At 36.0% G+C, this 23,110-nt stretch overlaps 1 protein-coding gene across 1 annotated transcript in view; it reads left to right on the forward strand.

The window, feature by feature from the left end:
- The first annotated feature begins 1,106 nt into the window (after positions 1 to 1,106).
- Positions 1,107 to 23,110, forward strand: part of DENND4A (DENN/MADD domain containing 4A) — a 34,252-nt gene continuing 12,248 nt past the window's right edge. Inside the window, exons 1-15 of the mRNA XM_010022267.1 lie at positions 1,107 to 1,430; positions 2,043 to 2,292; positions 3,877 to 3,946; positions 5,518 to 5,687; positions 6,378 to 6,619; positions 8,945 to 9,011; positions 12,445 to 12,503; positions 13,171 to 13,315; positions 13,867 to 14,042; positions 15,860 to 15,960; positions 17,594 to 17,812; positions 18,303 to 18,448; positions 21,374 to 21,507; positions 22,096 to 22,231; positions 22,809 to 23,015. Coding sequence (XP_010020569.1) covers positions 1,123 to 1,430; positions 2,043 to 2,292; positions 3,877 to 3,946; positions 5,518 to 5,687; positions 6,378 to 6,619; positions 8,945 to 9,011; positions 12,445 to 12,503; positions 13,171 to 13,315; positions 13,867 to 14,042; positions 15,860 to 15,960; positions 17,594 to 17,812; positions 18,303 to 18,448; positions 21,374 to 21,507; positions 22,096 to 22,231; positions 22,809 to 23,015 — 2,430 coding nt within the window. The 5' untranslated portion in view covers positions 1,107 to 1,122. The remainder of the gene's footprint in view (positions 1,431 to 2,042; positions 2,293 to 3,876; positions 3,947 to 5,517; positions 5,688 to 6,377; positions 6,620 to 8,944; positions 9,012 to 12,444; positions 12,504 to 13,170; positions 13,316 to 13,866; positions 14,043 to 15,859; positions 15,961 to 17,593; positions 17,813 to 18,302; positions 18,449 to 21,373; positions 21,508 to 22,095; positions 22,232 to 22,808; positions 23,016 to 23,110) is intronic.

Here is a 23,110-nt window from a genome sequence, read left to right on the forward strand (position 1 = left end):
TCTTTCCTTGCAAAATCAAGCTATTAAATAAGAAAATAAGACATGGGATTTAAGTGACTTGCAATAGTATTGAAGAGTGTCTGAGAGGAAACTCAGTCTCCTGCTATGTGGTGCACATACTCTTTGCAAGGCCATCTTTTCATTCTACAGATATTATTTTGTCCTGTGCTGAAGTTAATTTACAACACTGGCAGCAAACATTGCAAAAAGAGCCCCAAAAACAACTATACAGAAAGAATTATACATAAAGTTGGGGTTTTTTAATCAATATGTTCCAGGAAGAATGTAATTTCCCCATACAATTTGGCTGGAACAGCAGGACTGTGTTCCTTCTTATTATGGCAAACTTCATGTGGTCTTGAATGTTTTTGTTTCACAGTGGTGTATAGTCCATTGAAGTTGACTTGCTTTAAAGGTTTGGGATAAAAGCTGGTATATTGCTGGCTCTGGATGGGTTTATGCCAAGGATCTGAGCCCCCAGATGCTATAAAAATAACATTACATCAATTTCTGGCCTACAAAAATACTCCAAGAAGATCTGGCCTTGGTATCTGATGCGATAGCTGCAAATGTTATATCTTTAAATTAATCAAGACAGCCTTTGCATATATATTTAATATTCAGGAAGCAAATTAGTTGCACATCATGTCTTAGAAGATCCATTGTCACGGTGAACAGAGTGTGGTAATAGACTATATGCAAAATACATGTGAACTTTTTTGTCTCGGTCAAACTACTCACCAGTGGTGAACTATTTGCAAAACTTTGCACAGCATTTTGCTGTTGCTGTTCCTGTTCCTGTTGATTCAGTTCCTCTGATGTATAAGTTCACAAAAAGAGGCCACTTGGGTTTTCCATTCCAAGATTTAACAATTAACTCACATGATTGTGGCTCAGATTTCCAAATTGGAGAGAGACTGGGGTTACAGATGAAAAATGCTACATGATCTGATGATGGATCTCTCTTTTTTTTTTTTCTATTCTTCTATTTTGTTTTCATTTATGTTACTGCAAGTTTTGTAACAATAAATACAATTTTCTTATTTCTGGTATCTTATAATTGCCTTTAAACATACTGATACTCATTTCTTTCTTACCAGTTAGAGCATCTTGTAATGGAAGATGGAAGACAAAGGGGCTCGTGTTGCTGACTACTTTGTTGTCGCAGGACTAACAGATATTTCCAAACCACTAGAGGAAGAAATCCACTTCAATGATGCTTGCCATAAAATCGCTAAACCAAAAGAACCTATTACAGATGTAACAGTACTTAATAAATCTCTGGGGGAGGAAGTTCCTCAGGGATATAAATGTATAGATGTTACTCCCTCAGGACTGTCTGCAGATCTCAATAATGGCAGTCTTGTAGGACCACAAATGTACCTTTGTTATCGCCGAGGAAGGGATAAGCCCCCACTTACTGATTTGGGGTGAGTGGTTTTTGGTTCCAGTAGGTGATTTTGGCAGTTTTATTTGACTAATGGGCAAATAAAGCAGATTTCTTGAAATATTATACTTTTTTAGTATAAGGCAAAACTCTAAACTGGAAGATACTTGTTAACTTGAGCATACTGTAACCAATATGGTAGGAAAAATGCATGGTGAGTGTATTTAAATGATGACTGTAATCCTTTGCATTTCAGAGTTTTCAAAGCCATTTATAATTTTCAATGTATATATTTGGGTTGAGATAAGATGCTTAACCTATTTAATACAGATTGAAAAGAGATGAGTTTTATGATGTTCCTCGGATCAGGCAATGAATCTTTAATAGAATTGAAAATAACACTATCTTGCAGTAAACAAAACACTTTAAAGTGATTATGCATGTGGAAACTAGTATAGTTTCATCACAAAGCTGTTCTGTAAGAAGCTGGGTATAATTTGACCTGAACTTGTCCATAAACATGTTTTGATCAGAGGTGAGACAAGAGCTGCTGTTAAATTAATACTATTCAGTTGTAGTTCTTAGTGTAATATTAGTATTCAAAGTGTTTAAAGAAGATGTGCCTTCTAACTTCTGCTCATCCTGTTTCAACCAGGGTTTTATATGATGGGAAAGAAAGAGTAAAGCAAGGTTGTGAAATAATTCAAACCACTCCCTACGGTCGGCCTGCTAACATCAGTGGCAGTGCCTCCTCGCAGCGAGTGTACATCACTTACCGAAGAGCATCCGAAAACATGACACAGAACACGCTGGCTGTTACAGATATATGTATAATCATACCAAGTAAAGGAGAAACCCCTCCACACACATTCTGCAAGGTTGACAAGAATCTTAATAATAGCATGGTAAGATTCAAAATCTGGGTTTTTGAACGCTTGATACTTGATGTAGTGCTTGTGGAGTATTTGTGACAGTTCTCAGAGTGACGAATGTTGATAGGCACTCTCCAAAGAGGAGTCATATCTTGGCAGAGTTGGGGGATTACATTTCTTTGTTCCTGCTTGGAACAAAGTCTCTTTGGAAGTCTTGGAGCAAATAATCTTTTTAGTGCTGACTTGGTAATGCTGACTTCAGTACTTTTGGATTAGTCCTTAAGAACCTCTTGTGTCATCATGTGTATAACTGGAGGTTTTACAGACATGGCTATTTCTGACACTGATTTTACTGTTGTGATGGGAATTCTGTATCTAACAAACAGCTTCTGGTTTGTTTTTAAACTCTCTCATTACCTCCAGTGCTATTTTATAAATCTCAATCTCCTCAGTAGTTTCACAGTCTTTTTTTCTGAAGAAAGTTGCATGTGAGCAGTGTTGGATGCTGTTGACTCTAAGCCTGTTTAAATGCTTAATATGGTTCCAAAGCTGTACCTGCTATAATACACAGGTGTCACAGCACTTTGTTTTGCAGAACGTAATGTTTTGGTGTCTCCTGGTCAAATCTGCAGCCCTGTATGCTGGCTCTTGTAGGGTCCTTAAAAGTCAGCATGCTGATGAGGATACTGACCACATATGCAAGTAGTATCATGCAAAAAAGATCATGGAAATTGATTTGTACTTGGTTTTAAATAAATGCCTGTAGACATTAACAAATGGATTTTCAGTTCTACCAGTCCCTATATTGACTGGGTTATGGGAGTGCTGTCTAATGGAAATTGTTCTTTCTTCCAACTATAAAAGCTTTGTGTGTCCTTAAAGGATGCTGGTCTTCTCTGTGGCTTTCCATGGTCTTTATTCATGTCCATAAATTGAGAACTTCAAAAAAATGTTAAAATACTAACCATGCCAAAAAGGGAATTGTTTAGAAGCTGCAAGAACTCTGATGTTGTGCTGCAGCGTTTCACAGACTGTGAAGTCACACATGGTAAAAGGAATTGGGTTTAAAGATTAGCATGGTTAAAATGAAAATGTAGACACAAAAGAATTGTTAAATATTAAAGTAATACACAGATGGAGTTAAAAACAGAAACATTGCACCTTATGTGTGTATATATACATAAATGTGTACATGGATGTATGTATAGCTGTCTATATACACATTTAATCCAGATGTTTAACAAAATGGAGAAAGGTTTAAATATTTATATGGCCATCAGTTGTACTTAAAATTCTGTATTTGTATTAACAAATGTTTTCAAGAGGAATTTATGGATGTCACGCTTCAGTCTACAAACCAGTTGTGGTTTCTAGAGCTATGCCATAGGTTGGTTAGCTCAGAGCTAGCACAGTGCTTTCCTTTCAGTTACATGATTGTGGTGTTGTCAGAAAGGATAGTGTAGCCAGCCCGAAATTCCTATATCTTAATGCTCTATGGTTTTGTGTGTAAATTATGGTTCTTTGTAAACAAGGAAAAGGAGGTTTCCTCCACTCTCTTCTGTTGCATCCTTTTGTTATACTTCATCATGTAATCCAATAATTTCTTCTGTTTTACAGTGGGGCTCAGCAGTGTATTTATGTTATAAAAAGTCTGTGGCAAAAACCAACACCATATCATATAAAGCTGGTATGTAACTACTATGTAGCTTTTTTAATCTTCAAGTCAGGATGTACAGGTTGGTTTGTAGCACAATAGGTATTTTTATTGAAGAATTATTTGACAAAGACACTGTCTTGGCATTATGCAAAAAAAGGCTGTTTCCCTGAAAAATTCTTTTAAAACAGTGTACTAAAATGAACCTTAAGATTACGTATTGTGACCAGTTTGGTTTAAAATTTGCTTATAGTTGGAAGCTCAGTTGTGTTTTGGTAGGTTTCTACAAACTTGTTTGTGTCCTACCTTTTTTTTTGTTGCTGATAACTGTCTTAAGGATGTGTGTGTGTATATATATATTTATATGTGCAGAAGAAAATGCTGCAAAATTATTTGATGCATTTTCCTGATCAAAATGTTTCTTAAAGGATACTGCAGACTTCCACACTGCCCTGCACATCAGTGGCATTGAGCTCTTTAAGTATTTTTGGATTGTGTTTCATCTTTATTTTCTTGCTTTATTTGTAAGACAGAATTAGATTTGCTATGGCTGTGGTGAAATGTGTTGGGCCCCGATTTGTTTGAGTGCAAGTCATTAGCATGATTCAGACTTAAGCGTTAATTTACTTATATCCCTTTGAGATGCTGCTCTCTGTAAACAACAGTAGTTTAGGACTAACTAAAAGGTAGAAAACAAATCTGTAAATAAATAGGAATTTGAAAAGGCCCCACACCTGGTAGCAGCTTCACAAAAGTTTGCTTCTTGAGAGTGGGGAAAAATCCACTGCCCTTCTTGGCCACCATTTTTTATTGCTCATTAATATTTCACTGTATATTAGAAAAGAATGTGTAGTGATTGTGTGCTGTAATGCAGAGAAATCCTAAATCCTTTCCCACAATATTCACTCTCAGTTTGGAGTCCCTTGGGTTGGCAATAAGAAAGGCTAGATTGCTGCAGTCCCATGATGTAATTGAAGACCTGTATGCTAAGAGCCTCTTCAGAACTTTGTGTTCTACAGCTATGTTTAAAATGAAGTCTAAATACATTAGTCTGGTAGCATATTAGCTGAATCCTCAGCTGAGGTAGATCAGCATAATTAATTGGTTTGATTCTATTGATATTAAAAATAATCTGTCTGATCTCTAACATACCAGATTTTTCAGGAAACTTTTGTAGGCAGGAATTAATTGCTTTCATAATTGAAACATCAGTTTTATTTCTCAATTATTCAGGTTACCAGTTTTTAAACTAAATTCTAAATCCTTACTCATACCAGTGATGAATGTGAATTGTGATAAGAGCTGAGGTGCACACAACCTGCAAACATAAAGATAAATTAGTTATGAAGAGTTCCTAGAATAGAAAGTGGGACTTCTGTCCAATGTTTTAGTCAGGTGCTTTCTCCTTAGGCCTTGGAAGCATGTCCTTTCCAGCTATTTGCTCTGCCTGGTTATTTACTACTTGACTGATCTTCTGAAGTTAGTGTATGTTCATATACAATATTTCTGGGCATTTTTTTATGGAGTGAGCTATTGTAAGAGCTATATGTAATATGTTTCTGCTATTCCTTACATAACTGCCTCTTTACAAATTGCCTTTATAGGATTAATATGTAGATATCCCGAAGAAGATTATGAATCATTCCCGTTACCAGAATCTGTGCCTCTTTTTTGTCTACCTATGGGTGCAACAATTGAATGTTGGCCATCTAACAGTAAATACCCTCTCCCAGTTTTTTCTACATTTGTACTAACTGGAGCTTCTGCAGAAAAGGTATTTTGAAAGTTTAGAAAATAATGATTGTTAATAATTTAACTTGAAAATTTGGTGGTTTATCTGTTCAGGATGATAATAATGCTTATTTTAATAGACAAACTTGAGTTTAGGCTTAATTCTCAGTGACTACCTTAAAGAGTGACTTGTATTTATTTCACTGCTGGACTGTTGGTCATATAAACCCATACTCCTTTGCTTTCCAATCATGTTGGCCTTTGAAACTAGAGAGCTATAAAAATTCTGACTGCGTCTACATGCAAGTATACTATTTTTATTGCGAGCATGGAAACAACCTTGCATGTATTTACTTGTTCTAAAAAGCAAATTGGATGTCAGAGGAATACTGCTTTGAGTTGTGTATAAAGGAGTCCTAAAATAGCTTTAAAGGCAATTGTAGGAGCAGTTGACTGTAGTTGTGCTCTATATAATCATTATTTTTCTCTCACTTAAATTGTTTTGCAAATTACTCGTTCTCATATGACATTAAGTGTTTTAAATAAATAACAGACAGTCTGGATTTTCACAGCCATAAGAATATTCCAGAATATATTGCTTCAAAAGATGATGCATTAATGTAACTTTTCAAGCAGTAACATAGACATGATTTCCCTTGCATGTTTGGGGTTTGTTAGATTGCTTTGAAGCTTGAGGCAGATTTATTGACTTCAAATCAACTGTTGTTTGCAGGTATATGGTGCTGCTATTCAGTTTTATGAACTGTATCCTGAAGAGAATCTCTCAGAGAAACAAAAATCTCAACTGGGATTAGCAGCTGCTGCTGAGGGAAAGTCAGACACATGTAGAACAGTTCAAACTAATAAATGCATCTGTCTGCTCTCTCACTGGCCTTTCTTTGATGCTTTCAAGAAGTTTCTTACCTTTCTGTATCGCTACTCCATCTCTGGTCCACATGTCCTGCCCATCGAGAAGTAAGTATTTTCAGAGATTTGTAACAGTAGTTTCAATTGATGAGAGCTCTTGTTTTGTTGTTTTTCTTTTACTTCTAAGTTTGCTGTAATGTCCATTTGACTTTAGTCATCAGACATTAAATATGGCTACACAAGATTTAAACGCTTTGCTGATTAAATGTATCTCTACCTACTTTCTCAAATAAACCCAGGTTTTTATTTGTAATTTAAGTGCCCGCAATGGTGTATCAGACAACCTTTCTTAATTAGCTCTGCACCCTTTAGCATCGTGATTAGGAGGACCCAGATTATAAATCCTTTCTTAATGTTGCATATATTAAGGTAGGAGGATGAAATACAATGGGTTTGCGAGGTTTTTCACATGCCTATTTGTAAAGAGATAATTAAGTAGATTGAATTTTTTGTACTAGTAATCTTCCTCTATTTGTGATAAATAAACCTAATTTCCTTCTTACATAAAGGATTTCACTTTTTAAAATGCAGAGCATGTCTTTACATCCAAGAAGTGTTTGAGCAACCTGATATATTTGAAGACGTCCCTGCTCATTGCAGGGGCTTTGGAACTAGATGACCTTTGAAGGTCCTCTCCCACCCAAACTATTCTATGATCTATGATACCTGTAATTGATATGTAGTATCATTTAACATATCTGGGCTAACACAACTTTTCAATGCATCAGATTTCAAATCCACTATTTGCTTTTATATTTTATTACACATCAGTCTTTTTTTTCTGATTAAACTTCAATATTAACTTCTATGAGACTTTGACTTTGTACACTGTGCATTTTTTGCTATTATCCACTTCATTACTCCACTTCGTAACTACTGTACTTGTTTTAAAATTCTGATAGTGTTAGCTTCCAATAATGAAAAGATTTTATTCTTTTAAGCTTAGAACTATTTTTGGGTTTTGAGTTTCGTGAATGAATAAAATAAGGTGTAAATATAAGGTATGTTTTATTAATATTGATTTTACAGATTTGCTTATTCTGATTTGTAAACTGATCTATTTACTGTGGATATTTTAAATACACCTACACCGTCTTGCATGAAGTTAATATCATACCTAGCCTAGTTTCTTTGACTATTTTAAAGATGATGAAGGTTGTCTGCCATACGTATGTATTTGAACATTTTCAGTCAACCCTGCTACTGCAAGCAGCAGGCCTTTCCCTTGATGTTTGCTATATGGTCTGTGACCATCTTCATACGCTGGTAATAAAGACAAGACCCCAAATCCATTGTCAGCCTGATTACTTTCCTGTTCTCATTTGCCATGTGGCTGCACAGGCACTGAGGCTGAAACAAGGGAGGTCAGCTGAGGAGTGGCAAAGAGGAGGCATAATTCTGCTGCTGGTTAACACCAGTTATGTGATTATAGAACTGCCACAAAAAGTTAAACCTAACAAAAGTACACAAAATTAAAAGCAGTAGAAATGGGGGGTTTTGCATACATCTAATGATGTGATATGTAGATACATTAACATATGAAATATATAACTTTGAGAAATATGTAGGACAAGTCTTTTATATAAATCAATGCTTATCTGTGGGTTTGTCTGAATTTCTTCCAGCTTTGGTTGGTTGTCTGTGTCATAATAATGGTAAAAGTTGCAGAAATCACAGTAAAGTGTGTGCTGTAGCATGTGGTTTATGATGGATTACCCAAGTTTCTACTGATTGCAAGTAGTTTCTTTAAACGTGAATGTGTATCATGTAGAACTCATACATGTTTAGAACTTCTGTAAATTCAATCACTTCATAAAACTGGGAGATTAAGAAAATAAATCTGCATTTGTAGTATATGGAAGAACTTTTAACACTTTTTCATCAGAAATCTTAAGTAACATTTTGAATTTGAAAGTGAAGAAAATGGATGAACTTAATGACTGTTTGATATACAGCTGTGAATATTTTTTGGCAAGTAACCAGTTATTGTCTCTGAGGAATCATGCTATTTCAAGCCACTCTCAGAAGTATGATTCTAAGACGGTGTTACAATACTCAAACATCAATATTTCTACTTTACTTTTATTTCTATTTGTTAAAAAGCTCCTTGTAATTTTTCAGTCTCACAAACCAACCTCATAGTCTGATAGATAATTTCGCCTGCCATTTGGGATGTCACTGGTAGAAAAATAGGTTTTGAAGGTCAGAATATCCCTGTAGGGTTTGGGTGCTGGGTTTTCTTGCTCTCTGTCTTCTGAATAATGATGTGCCACTTTTATATAATAATTTCTGTTACTGACAATATTTTTGTCTTGAGGTAAAGCAGTTGAAGCTTGTAATTTCCACTAAGTTGGTATTTTTCTTTTCCTCTAGACACATTTCCCATTTCATGCATAAAGTTCCTTTTCCATCCCCTCAGAGGCCAAGAATTCTAGTTCAGGTATGTGTAAATTATTTCTTAATAGCTGTGTCTTCAGTGAAGACAAAACAACTGTTGAGCAGGTCGGTAAATGGAAAATGAAATTTTTATGTTCTAATTGTTTTCTTTGCTCAGGATTGTTTTCCTAAGTTCATACACTTAATTTTTACAGATTTCTCAGTGTTCTGTTTCCTTTCAGTTAAGGACTTTAATGAGATCTTTCAAGAAACTGTTTAGTGAGCTTAGAACCTAATTTTCCTTCTTTCAGAGTATATGGAAATTAATGAAAAACTACTCCAAATCCGCATCTGGTTTGACTTTTGCAGTAGCTTTTGAACTGTTTTCTTCTTGCTACTGTATGAAGGCTAAGTGTAAAATAAATAAATAAAATTAAAACCAGATGTGAGGTGTATATTCCTGATTACCTCTTTTCCCCAAGGGCTTCCTGCTGTCCTCTACATAATGGATAGCTCTTACTGAAAACTGCAAGAGCTGCACACATTCAACAGAGGCACTTTATCAAATATGACTCTGATTCTGGCCTACCTGCAAGATCCAGCATATTTTACTGGGTGTGAGTGAAAGGATATAATAGCCAGAATTAGGTTACCAGTTATTTGAAATTGCACCCATGTCACTGTTGGTAGAAGAGAGGAAATCCCTCTCTCAAAGACTTCTTAAGTGAAGTGGTATTAAGTCTTTATACTTTTTTTCCTCCTAAGAGGCTGAAGGTTATAGACATGTTAAAATTTTATTGCGAAGGGAAGACAGCTCTATTCTGCTTGTAGTTATTCTACCAATCATGTGGTTTTGAACAAATTGTTCAAACCGGTGTTACTCCCTGTTACTACTTGTATGAAAGAAAATACTGAGAGCCCTGTGCAGTTTTCAGTCTTAATGTAGGAGCCCATAAGCTAGTGAAGTCTTTCAGAGTAAATGCGATCTTGGGGTATGTCTTTATAGAATGTATTGCTTATTAAAGATCCTGGTTGGCATACTTGGATATTCTAAACAAGTGACATTAATTACTAATACTAACTAATTACTAAAGGGGTTGGAGAACAGTTATACTGAAACTGTATCTGATGCTTCTGTTGCTTTTATTATGATTTTAAAACCCAGTTATTGGTTTGGGGTTTTTTTAATTCACATTCAGTAAAATATTTGTGCTTGAGAACATTAAACATACTTATAGAGAACTGTAAGTCAGTTTAGAGAAAAATATTTAATTTTTTTAGTCTGAATTTTTGGGTAACTCTGTCAAAGTATACATGGGTATATATCCTGAAACAAAGTGAGAACCTAGATGTAAGTGGTGTGAAATTATGTCTGTTATACCTCATATATCTTACATATATATTTGTTACTTATCTGTATATACATACACAACATTTTCAAAATGTTGTATGCATCAAGTACAACTTTAGTAGCTCATAGTACAGATGGAGGACAAACTGCTTTTAAAGTAGGCAGTGGTGGTTGAGGTCTATGAAGAAGTACTTCCTTTCAGCTGCTTTCAGAGGCTTTTGAGTTGTGTTTGATACTGCACCGAATAAAACCACAGGTGATTGTATTGAAGATGTTTTCCTAAAAATAGTGGGGGAAATGCCTGTATTCTTGAAAATGACAAGCTTTTAGGATTTCATTTCACTGTTCTTCAGTAATTTCTTGTAGTAATTTCGCTCTGGAGCTTGTTATTTTGAAACATGGTAATCTTTTGCTAAATGACTAGTATCGCAATTCCTCTGAATGTGTTGCTGTAGAATCTCTTGCAAGTGCGTATATGCTTTCTGAAAATGAAACCTGCTATATATTTATAGTAACTACATGTATGCCAGTGTGGATGTCCAACCCATTCTTAGATCCCTCTTAGTATCTGTTACGAGTGAGAGAGAGCATGGCATGTGCCTGACTTTTAAGTTTCCAAGAGATTATAGCCCTTAGTAAAACATTCAGGGGTGTTCCTGATTCCAAGTTTCCAGCTGCCATTGTTGATACGTTGTTTCTGATCTAAGATCTGCTAGACTCCCTTCTGCATGTCCTATATCCCCTTATTACACAGATATTCCTCTTCTAATGATGTATTTCACAACCTGAAAACTTCAAGAGCACATTGATTAATGTGTTTGTCCCCCTGAAGAATGAGAGCACTAAGTGCCCCTTCTGCCTAAGGGGGAGACGCTCCTTGAATAGATGCTTGATTGTGTTGACCTGCTTTTGTAAAACACAAAAGATATAGGACATTAGGCTAAGGCTGCCTTTCTGAGGGTAGTTTATGAAGGTTACCTCAGTCTGAAAAAATGAGTTGTCCGAATTCTTTCCCTGAACAAGCTAATGGTGGTGGTTGTCACAAGGTGACTTATTTGAAGATAAATCTAGCATGTAGAGTGGTGTGGCCATCCTCATTTGTCACTGAAGCTAAATGTAGCATCAGCCTTCAAAAGCTCAGTTACATGAAATATGCAAGGAAGCAGTTTTGTAGAGACTCTTGCTAGTGCTTTGTGGTCTGTGTGTCTGTCCAGGCACGGTGTGAGGTGACTTAGTGCTTTGGCATTTGTGTTACCAATGTGTATCTATTCCTCTGTTGCCTGGTTATCTGCAATGGGGTCTAAGTGAAACATACTCAAAAATAAAGTGTTACTAAAAGTTACTGATTTACTACTGCTGCTCCTGTGTGTGCTTCTATACAATAGATAGAAAATGCATGACCACTGAGCAGAGAGGATGAAGGTAACTGGTATCTCTTTACCTTGGATTTACTATGGCTGAAAATGTCAGCCTGAGCTTTGTAAGTCGATTGTGTGTCTGTACTCTTGTACTCATTTGAATCCTCCTATTCATGCTGAATATATGAATGATTTCTCTTGATGTCATATCACTGTAAGAAAAGTGCAAATTAATAAGATCTTTGTCTTGGATCTTCAACTAATGCAAATTTTGAAGATTCTATCAAAGCTGAGCTGTTTCTACCAGCTAAAAGCCTAATTCTCAGGTCTCTGAAGAAAATATTACCTTATATTATGACCTGACATCTCTCTCCTTTATGCATTTTATCCATCTCTTTCCCCTTAAATCCAAAAAGAATCCCCACCCTGGCCCCTGAAAGCTATGTATGAAGTATGGGTCCTCACTTCCCTTAAAATACAGAAGGCTTTATTTTTCAGCAGTTAATATATTCAGTTTTTTGCAGCATTAGCTATTTTAAATTCCTCTTTATGAATATGCAACGTGTTCAATTCTGACCAAGAAAGATCGTGCTTTGCCTGGTTTTTACTAGAAGATACTGATGTGTAGCTTTGCACACTATTTCTTACGGTGCTATACAACTGGGATATATAAGGTTCAGCATAGTTTAAATTTGATTTTTAGGTGTTCTTTGTTATAGCTGTATAATTTCTAATAAATATTTTAAAACTTTGGAATAAAAAGAATGTATTTTAAAATCTTTTTCCAGCTATCTCCACATGATAACCTGATTCTTAGCCAGCCTGTGTCATCGCCCCTTCCACTGAGGCAAGTGGCAGTATCTTCTGTTTCATTGTGAAATGTATTCTGATCTACACTGCAGAAAAGATTTGGTGCTTTGAGTTGTAACTGTGCAAATTAACTTACCTTCTCCAGTGCCTTTTGTAGCAAGTATGTCTAAAGCTTATTTATGTGACTAGACTTGTGTCCTGTGAAGGATACATACTTACAAAACAATATCTATGTGTTTCAAGTAATGGTTCTTGTGGCAGAATATAGATTGTTAGATCCCCCTTCTAGGAGTCGGTACCTGAGTTCCCAAGATAGCACAGCTTTTGTATTGCAAGGGAATTGAAGTTCTGTGTCTGTTTTAACTTTCATGCCTCAGTGCAGGAGAATGATTAAAGACATGCATGTTGTCTCCCTCTAAGTTGCTCCTCAAAGAAAATCATCATGTGTATACCCTGAAAATAGTCTAGACTGATTGAAGACTATGGTTAAAGACAATGGTTACTACTGAGAAGTAACCAATCTTCACTGAACAGTGAAGTGTTCCAAGTAGTCTGCCTCGCAATCGTCTTTAAAAGTAAGATTTGCAGATGCATGTTCATAAAATCCCACTCTAATGCCTGGTTTTCTCTTTTGCTACTGAGCATTTCTCTTTTTTTCTCTATGGTCCATCGTATCTCACCAGTGTGTTTATATTCTGTTACAGTGGGGGCAAGTTTTCTACACTACTTCAGAATTTAGGACCTGAAAATGCAGTAACTCTACTTGTGTTCGCTGTGACGGAACATAAAATTCTCATCCATTCATTACGACCTTCTGTCCTTACTAGTGTGACAGAGGCATTAGTCTCTGTAAGTAACGTTTATTTTAATCATATACCTGCAAGTGGAAAAAAGAAAGTTTTTTAGATAAAATTTAAAATTAGTAGTACTGCCATTAGGCTTTAAGGTTACTTGTAAATAAGAATAAAAATAAAGATCACTAGAGAGAAAAATTCACATTACCAGTGATATCTCACAAAGATAGAGGAGAGAGACTAACTGTTGTTGTTTTTCTGTGTGTAAATATTGTAAATAAGGATGTTGCTTGGTCATCACAACTGAGTTCCTGGTGTTCCCAAAGAGCACTATATTCTTTCTTGCAGAATTTGAAATGCATGCTACTTTCCTGCCTGTCTTCACTGAGCATTGTCTGTTGTACTGAAGAGCTTTATCCTACAAATTGAATTTCAGAGAAATGAGTGCATTTTTTGTTCAATAATCTGCATCTAGATTTTCAGTAATAATTGTCTGCCATATGAAATAATTTTGAAGTGGAAGTTAGTGAAGTGTGGTTTATACTTGTATAGACCATATTATTATACATGCTTAACCTATGGTTTTGTCTCTGTATATTTTCAAAGATGATATTTCCCTTCCACTGGCCTTGCCCGTATATTCCTCTCTGTCCCTTGGCACTGGCAGATGTGTTAAGTGCACCATGCCCTTTCATAGTGGGAATTGATTCAAGATACTTTGATCTCTATGACCCTCCACCAGACGTTAGCTGTGTTGACCTCGATACCAACACAATTTCTCAGTAAGTATTTATTAACAATATTTCTTCTGTGTTAATTTCTTTTGCTTCCTGTTTTCAAAGAACTAGCTTTTTTTGGCAAAACTTGGAGGGGAGAGGTATTTTAAACCTCTGAACTTTCTTCTTGAGGTGAGCATCTCCTGTTCAACACAGCAGAGTAGAGGTACAACCCTCATGGGACATTATTGCGTTTTAGTCTTACATTAAAATCTTATTGCACATGTTGGCATGTTTCCTGGATTAACCATACTGTGTCTCACTTCATTGTGTCTGGAGGAGAATAGTAATTTTTATTTCTCATGATCAGCTTTCTTAGTCTTCAAGAAATTCTGTTATCTTCAGGTGAGCATCTGCTTGACAATAATAACAATTACATCACACTTCAGATCAATATGAAGTATAGGAACTTCAGGTTGAGAATTAGAGATGTGAACTTTCATGGGTGAGAATCTTAATTAAAACTTAAAATCATGGCATCATTAACAACTGAATTAACAGTATTATAATATTTCTCCTTCAGAACTGTGTAGAGTACTGCATTTTTCTGTTATACTAATTATTTAGCATCTAAAATACTAGTATGGGACAGTAGTGCACTCAAAATATGGGGAAACAGTCCATATTGTTACAACATTCAAAACAGAATTACTCATTTCTTTGCAATGATGTGATATACAAATAGATGGAAGAGGGTAAGGCTTCTAATTCAAGATTGTAAGACACTTGAAAGTGATTCAAATTGTATTTCAGAATTAAACTTTTATTTCAGTATAATGTTTAATATTCTCAGTGTGTACTTAGGCTCTGGTTAGTGTTCTTTTATATCATCCTCCTGTTGGTAGTCTTTCAGCATTACTATGCCTAACTAAAACCTTTTTTTCTGAAGTTTTCTGATTTGTGGGGTTATTTTTTCTTCAGTAGCTGTGTTTGGATTTAGAGAATGCTGCATATATTAAGTATTTATGAATAGAAATTTTTGTTCAGGATTTTATGCTGATACCAATTTGGTATAGCAGTTCTGCTCTGAAATGTTCAGGAACTAGTTCAAGCTAGGCTGTGATAATTTCAGTCTTGGTTTTGTTACTTTTTGGTTGAGAAGAACATGTTTGTGCATTTCTTCTGGTATTTGTCTAATTCATTAATTGAAAATCCTTCCAGTTGTTTCTGGTTTTACTCTACTTTTAGCTGACTTTCTGTACATGTTCTTAGAACAGATTAATTCTATTTCATCATATGGAAAAAAGTGTCAAACAAATGCTTACGGTTTTGGCAACTCTGTGACCAAAAGGGTCTTGAGGCTTGCTGGTGCCCTCTGTTGACAAAGAACATTGTCATTTTTTTTCATCCTCATCATGATGTACTCAAGTCCAAATCTGTATGTGCTAAACACAAAGCAGTTGATATATCAAATTGAATTCAGGTTACTACGGGCATTCTAGTCATTATCTCCATCCTAGTTTAAGTAAGGACAGCTCAGATCATAGCATGTGTGGTGGTGGTTCATGCAATGGCTGGTGCTTAATACTGTTAATCCATCTTTCACAAGTTTTAAGTGGATTGATTGCAGTGCTAAAGAGTGTGCCAGCATAATTGTCATCCTGAAATATGGGGCATTGGTTGGATGGCTGCGATCAAGTATCCATATAGTAAATCAAGTTTCACTTCATTGGTTGGTTTTCAATCCTTCTCAGTTATGTTTTAATGCAGCAAATTGTTTGTGTTCTCTCATTTCTCTGGTGAGTTAGAAAAACCCTCTGAACAGTCCTATATACACACTTATTCATGTGTATACTCATACTTTTTTGCTTCTTTTCTTCCAGAACTGGAGATAAGAAAACTATTGCATGGAAGATCTTACCAAAGAAACCTTGTAAAAATCTGATGAACACTTTAAGTAATTTATATCAGCAACTGGCAGAATGTGAGTGGGAAAGTACATGGAAGACTTACGTTGAATATAGTGTGCCACATTAACAGATAAATATAGCTAATTAAATATGTTTAAATATGTAAAATGTCATCTTAAAAAAACATAATGTTTTTGTACAGAATAGGAAAATCTGTGCTTTAAGTCCAGAGCTTAGAACCCACATAGGGGCTTTTGGGGTGGAAGTGATGTTCAATAGATATCCCTTTTTATTGATGTTATCCTCCCACTGGAAAAAAAGCAGAGTTTTTATGAGAGGGGAATAGTAAAGCGAAGTGTAGGTCAGGACCAAAAAAAGACCTTTTTTGTCCTCAAAGCCTGCTCAAGTCTGTCGATATCTTGACAATTGAGATAACTTTGACAATCAAGCTGATAGTACTTTATCTAAAAATTGAAGATGGAAATAATGAATGTTTTATAAACTTGGGGGGGGGGAGGTTCAGTGTGTAGCACAATTACTGGATATTTGTAAAAACAAAAATTGGTTGTTGATACAGGCAAAGTATATTGAATTTTAATGTGAGAAAGAAGGAAAATTGGTAAGAGTGATGTTAGTGACTTCTTTAAAACAAAGCATTTGGAAATAGGAATGTAGTCAAGGTCAGCTGATGAGCTTCGGCGTCAGAGCTAATAGGCTTTGTGAAGTGGGAAGGAAGCCTGTCAGCACTCTGGCATTACCTGTCTGCTTAGCAAATGATTTTCATAGGCAATGGAGGGAGCCTAGCAGCAATAATGCAACTGTAAAATCAAGTTTCTATGGCAGAGACAGCAAGTGGTTAAGACTTAAATCAGAATGTGAAAAGGATGGGGTTGACCAACACTACGTCTTTGAGGAATACGTACCTGGAAAGCATATTGCATGGGATCTTTGTAATTTAACTTGGATTTAGGGCACTTTTAAAGGCTATTTATACCTTCTTGGCTATTGAGGTCACTAGAATTTAACTGTGTCCTGATTAGAATGTACAGAAACAGAAGGTTATTATAGCAGTGAAGTCTTAGCTAGAGTCCTGATGGCTTTAAAATGTTGATACAAGTCCCTACTTTAAGAATTTGCGAGAGCTTGAAATAAAAAGCCTGCTTTCTATCTATATTGGCATTTTGCATTGCGTTGTATTTTGGTGGCTCCACTTCGCATCTGAGCGGTGCTTTTCCATGTATATAGGTACTTAATATGTATTGCATGTTTTCTGGAGACACTTTGCAATGAAAGACACTGTAAAAAAGAAAACACCGTAACACAGATCCCATTTATGCATTTGTCCCTAAAATATGCTGCTTTAAGAAGCTCTTGTATAAATTTTCACATATTTTTACAAACAACATTCTTTGAGGGTTTTTTACAGCTCTGTGCATACTGATTCTCTCTGTTGCTGTAGTAACTAATGTGCTGGAAAGGTAAATGTAAATAAATAAAGGCTTTTGGTGTTATCCAGAGATACAGGAGTTGTATAAGGTCAAGCTGAATCCATTCTTGCACATCATGATTGAATTTAATAGCATGTATTTTAAGCTGTTCCAAACTTAATGGAGCTCAGTAATTGGTGATTCTAGTAGGATACCATTATTTAATGAATACTGGGGGGGAGAAGAAAGCAAAACAATATAATGTTTTTTTTGTTCACAGTGCAACAGCGACCAAGAGAAGATGCATTAATGGAATTAGCAATGAATGATTACGATTTTAATTCCGGGAAGAAATTGCATCTGTTAGATTTGGAGATCCAGGAAGCATTTCTGTGTTTCATGGCCTCAATACTAAAAGGTTACAGGTCTTATCTCAGGCCAATAACAGAGGCACCCTCTGAAACAGCCACAGATGCAAGTTCTCTCTTTGAACTACAAGGTGAAGACTCATAAGCTTGTTTTATATATGTTGATTTATTATTTTTGATTTTCTTATTTAAAGAATAAAAAACATTTGCAGTGTTAATGTTGTAAATGACGGTGGAAGTACAAGTGCAAGAAAAATTGCATAGTAGTGGCAAGCACTGCAGAAAGGTTATTGAGGGTAGATTTAGATTAAGTATTAGGAAAAAATTATTCTCTGTGAGGGCGGAGAGGCGCTGGCACAGGGTGCCCAGAGGAGCTGTGGCTGCCCCATCCCTGGCAGTGTTCAAGGCCGGGTTGGACACAGGGGCCTGGAGCAACCTGCTCTAGTGGAAGGTGTCCCTGCCCGTGGCAGAGGGGGTAGGAACTAGATGATCTCTAAGGACCCTTCCAACCCAAACCATTCTGATTCTATGACTGCTTATTAGTAGAATGTATGCTGACTTTTGCTGAGGGGTTTTTTTTTGTTTTAGGCATTCTTACCTGTTTCTGATTTTACTTTATAGGTTTTCTCAAAAGTCGAGATCGTTCGCATCAGAAGTTCTACACGTTGATGACCAAAACTCAGATGTTTATTCGCTTCATTGAAGAGTGTTCTTTTGTCAGTGATAAGGATGCAAGCCTTGCTTTTTTCGATGACTGCGTAGATAAAGTAAGCAAGTCTTCATACACATGGAGGTTTTTTAACTTCTGTTGTTGCTTACAACGTCTTGATATTGTGCAAGTAAAATGCATTTGAAGTGCAAGTTAATTTCTATTTCTTCTTCCTTTTTTTAGTCACTGTAGCCTTCCATTTTCCTTTTTTGTTGGGCTTTGTTTCATTTCTGCTTCTAAAAGGTGAAGTAGCCACTCGTGCAGCTGAAGCAAGGACATACTTATTCTAATACCAGCTAGTTTACTAGTTGATGCTGTGGGCGGCTTCTTTCTGGTATAAAAAATGCTCATGATAATGCCATGAGAATAAGTTTTGCAAAAAACACTTGTACTTCTCCAACTCCTATTTCTGTCAGTGATGATTTCAATTGGTTTTATTAATGGGACAATTAGTTCTATGCCAGTGGTAATTCTGGGGAACTGAAGCACTGGAATTACTATGTGTTTAGGATTTGCCATGGCTTTAGAATTGCTTGTGAAAGTAGGTTTTCATTGACATGAAGTGGGTATCTATGTAGGATTCCTTTGAACAACGATATATTTGCTTCCTATTCTCTTCACTACTATTCTTTCTTGATTTCTCTTATTTCTGCTACTATGCATAATAGTAACATAAAAAGTCAAAATATTGAAATATACCAAGCACTGCTATTTGAGTTAGAGCTTTAGCCAAGATGCTCTTTGACCATCAAATTTCAGTGATTCCAAATATTCCAAAGTGAATATTTATTTATATATTACTTATATATTCATGTCTTTCACTGGGTGAACCAGTATCTGAAATGGTATGCGTGAAAGAGTGATGTCATGGCTTGAAAGACGATACAACACTTTCTTACGAGTAGCTATAGGCCACTGGGTTGAGGCAAATTTTATGTACTGTGAAATTAGTTATCTATAAAATACAATCTAAGCTCTGCCTCAAATAATTTATAGGAATAGTTTAAGTTGAAGAGTAATCTCTTCTGCGTGTTCCTTTATCCTAGACAGCAGCAGCAGAGATTGTAATTGATTTTCCTATTTTGTCTGTGGAAGGATATGGTGTAATTGCCTCAGAAGTTTTCATTTTTCCAGGAATTCAAAAATTATCTCACTTCAATACACATTTAAGCTACTGGCTTCATTGTATTTCACTGGTAGAACTCGTAACTGTGGGGTTTCTACATTCTTAGAAGTATTTAAATTGCCAAGTAAGGTTTCGTTTATTTCTGCTTTCCAGGAGCCATATGTTCTTGCTACTTGGCTGGTTCAATTTGCTAATACTTTCCATCTGTCTCGTGCAGTAAAACGTGTCATTGAGAACACCTCTTTGTATGTTTATCAAATCTTAAATATTCAGGAATTCCACTGAAACTGCTTGATATATTTCCACCTCACTGGAGGGAAAGAACTGTAGAATATACTTCTTTTTGTACATGTTACTAAACTCTTAATGCATGAAGAATATGCATCCTTGGGTTCCACAGGTTGCTTATTCCTTTCTTGGAAATAATGTACCATTTAGCTGTAATTTCATTGCCACTTAAACCATTTAAATAATGGTTATAAATGTAAACTGTGACAGTGCTTGAACTGAACACTATCAATATGTGAATAAGAAGCACATTCTGTGCACTAGGAAGGAAGTAGTTTTTGATAATGCCAACTTTTTGAGATGGAGACGTGTCTCCTGCCACAAGCAGAAGCAGTGCTTATTGAGGTATTCAAGGAGACACAGCTGGTGACAGAAGATCAGATAAAGCAATATGAATATCAGTACAAATATCAAGTAAAGGCTCTTAGGTGGAATATAGTACGTGTTACATTTGCTCTGTTCCATGTGGTTTCTGTGGTGCCGTCAGTAGCAGTAGGAAGCTTGTAAGTTATAGCCTTGTCTGTCCTTTTGCTCAAAGGGAAACAGTTCATAGATACCCAATATCTTGTTTGGGGTCACCAAGTTTTGCTTTGGTTCTTTATTGGTTCTTACGGTCTCAAGCCAATGGAATGAAATTCTTTCAGTAAAATTGGTTTACAGTTTTCTCCCACTTGATCCACAGTTTGATGCTTTGAAATTTGCCTGGAGCCCTAGAGTATCTCTGCTGCTGCCCTAAAGCAGGGGAAGTAATTTGGGAAGTGCAAATCCCTCTTCCTCTCTGCAACAGCCAGGCTGGCAAAGTAAAGATTAATGGTCAAATTGCCACTTACAAAGCTCAAAACAAAAGAAGTGCAGCTGTAATTTATGCTTAATAGTGTTATTTACAAGTTGCCTTTCCTATATTTCCCAATGTACAACTAAGTTACCTGAAAGAGGGAAAAAGAATTATGAACCTACTCTTCACCTTTCAGGTTACTGTTTCTTTAGGAAAGCAAAGTTACTTTAATTTTAGTAAGGTCCCATGTTTTTATCCCATTATCATATTGAATGCATGTGTATTTCTGCAATCTCTGCAAGCTAGCATGACCTTACTGACTATGTAAGTGACTCAAATTGCTTAGATAGTGTTGTTTGTAGATTCTGTATACATTAGGCAATTGGATAAAATTTGTTATTATTTTCAGTGTTAAAATGGAGAAAAATGGGGGGTGTGGGGAAATGGCTCTTAATTTCGTATTTAAAAATTAATTCCAAGTTACTGCTGCAGTTGAAAACATAGTTCCAGAAATGGTTGTTTTCAGAAAGACTAACTTCTTTGTACGACTACTTGTAATATTTACCTGAAAACAGTCAATTCTGACTACATCACTAATCATCAATTGTTGTGTTGTGGTAAAGTTCACAAAATCAGTGCAACACTTGCTGTTCTCATTATAACTTTGCAAGGCATCCTTACTTTTAAGATGCAGTCCTTTGATGCTGACACAGGCTTCATCCTGCTTGACTATATCAGAACAGCAGGAAATACAATAACAAGTGACTACTTTTTCATTTAACCTCACTCTCCAGGTAGATATGGACAAAACTGGGGAAACACGACTTATAGAGCTGGATGAGTCATACAAGAGTGAGCATACAGTTTTCATAACACCACCTGAGATCCCCCATCTGCCAAATGGTGAAGAGCACCCTCTACAATACAGGTAATATAAGGACACAGTAGAATGCCAGCCAAAATCCTAACAGCATCCGAACTCTACAAAATCCTTGTAGAGTTTAGTTTCTAGGTTCTTTTTATAGCCATGAATTACAGGTTTTTCCTGTTCTTATGTCAAGTGAGTTTCTCTATTGGTTTCTTCATTAATAATGGGAAACATTTTTAAATCTAATCTAATTTAATCTTTTAAATAGTTTGATATTGCTCATACTGATTTTTATAAACCTCTGTCATGTGATGCTCACTAGGGACAAAGCCACACAATTATTTTTTATCATCTAGAATCAATACTTTGACACATTAATTAAAGAAAATGCTATGAAAGCAAATGATTTTATCACTTGAAGCTGTTTACACTGAAATAGTAGGTTAAGAGACTGTTTGTGCAGCGTCATGATATCATGCAGATGAATCAGTAAACCACTTTGTCAATGGTGTCTTTTAGGGTTTACTTTTGTGCATTCTATTTCCTGTGTAGCTTCCAGTGCAACTGTGTAATCTATTTCATTTGATATTATGTGATGTGTATTTTGGAACTGACTTACAGGAGTTAAGTGATGCATTTCTTTTACAGCTATAATGGATTTCCAGTGTTAAAACTAGATTTGTTTGAGCGACCAGAAGGATTTCTCAAAGCACCAAAAAACAAACTGTCCTCAAAAGCCAGTAGTCCCAACAGCCCATCACCAATGTTCAGAAGAACTAAACAGGTACTTGCAATTATTCTTGTAGCGTGATGTGCTTTGGAAAGTGAGAGCTTGCTGCCTTCATCTTGAGTTGGGCTATAAAGACTGACTGGCAGTGGCTGCATCCTAATTGATTTTCACTGATATGGTGACTATAGGGTCATGCTAGTTGTTCTTTGGATGTTCACCCATGCTTCTTGCCTACACCGTGTTGTATAGGGCCCCTGTACACAGATTGTCATAAGCTATGCTGTTCCTCTACCTTCCATGTTCTTCACCCTGTTGTCAATGAGCATAAGCTATTTGGCTCCCATATCTTCTTTTTGATTGCTTTTCACTGTCCAGGAACTCTAACTCTCAGATGTTTCTTACAAAAATAATAGAAATGTAAATAAATGCAAGTTTTAAAGAGTGGAATATTGAACAGCAACTGTTTTTGGTATCGCTCACTCTGCTTTAATTTTCTCTTCCACTTTGAGTATGTTGTTCATAGGAATGTTGCGGTTTCTGTAGGTTTAAGGATATATGTTCAGTTTTTAACATGTAGGTTTATGTAATGTGTATGTAAATACACACAAATAATCTTTATGATTCTTTACAGGAAATTAAATCAGCACATAAAATTGCTAAGAAGTACTCATCCATACCACAGATGTGGTCCAGGTGTTTGCTGCGTCACTGCTACGGTCTTTGGTTTATCTGCCTCCCTGCATATGTGAAAGTGTGCCATTCAAAAGTCAGGGCTCTGAAAACTGCTTATGATGTGCTGCAAAAAATGCATACCAAAAAAATAGATCCACCTGATGAGGTAAAAGTCCAGAATTCCAGAAACAGCCCATGGGTTTTATGGAATGGGGTTTGTGTTTGACTGCAGAAACACAGCAGTAACTTGCGTGTATTTTC

This window comes from Nestor notabilis, unplaced genomic scaffold (genome assembly GCF_000696875.1).
Source record: "Nestor notabilis isolate BGI_N333 unplaced genomic scaffold, ASM69687v1 scaffold10459, whole genome shotgun sequence".
Lineage (NCBI taxonomy): Eukaryota > Metazoa > Chordata > Aves > Psittaciformes > Psittacidae > Nestor > Nestor notabilis.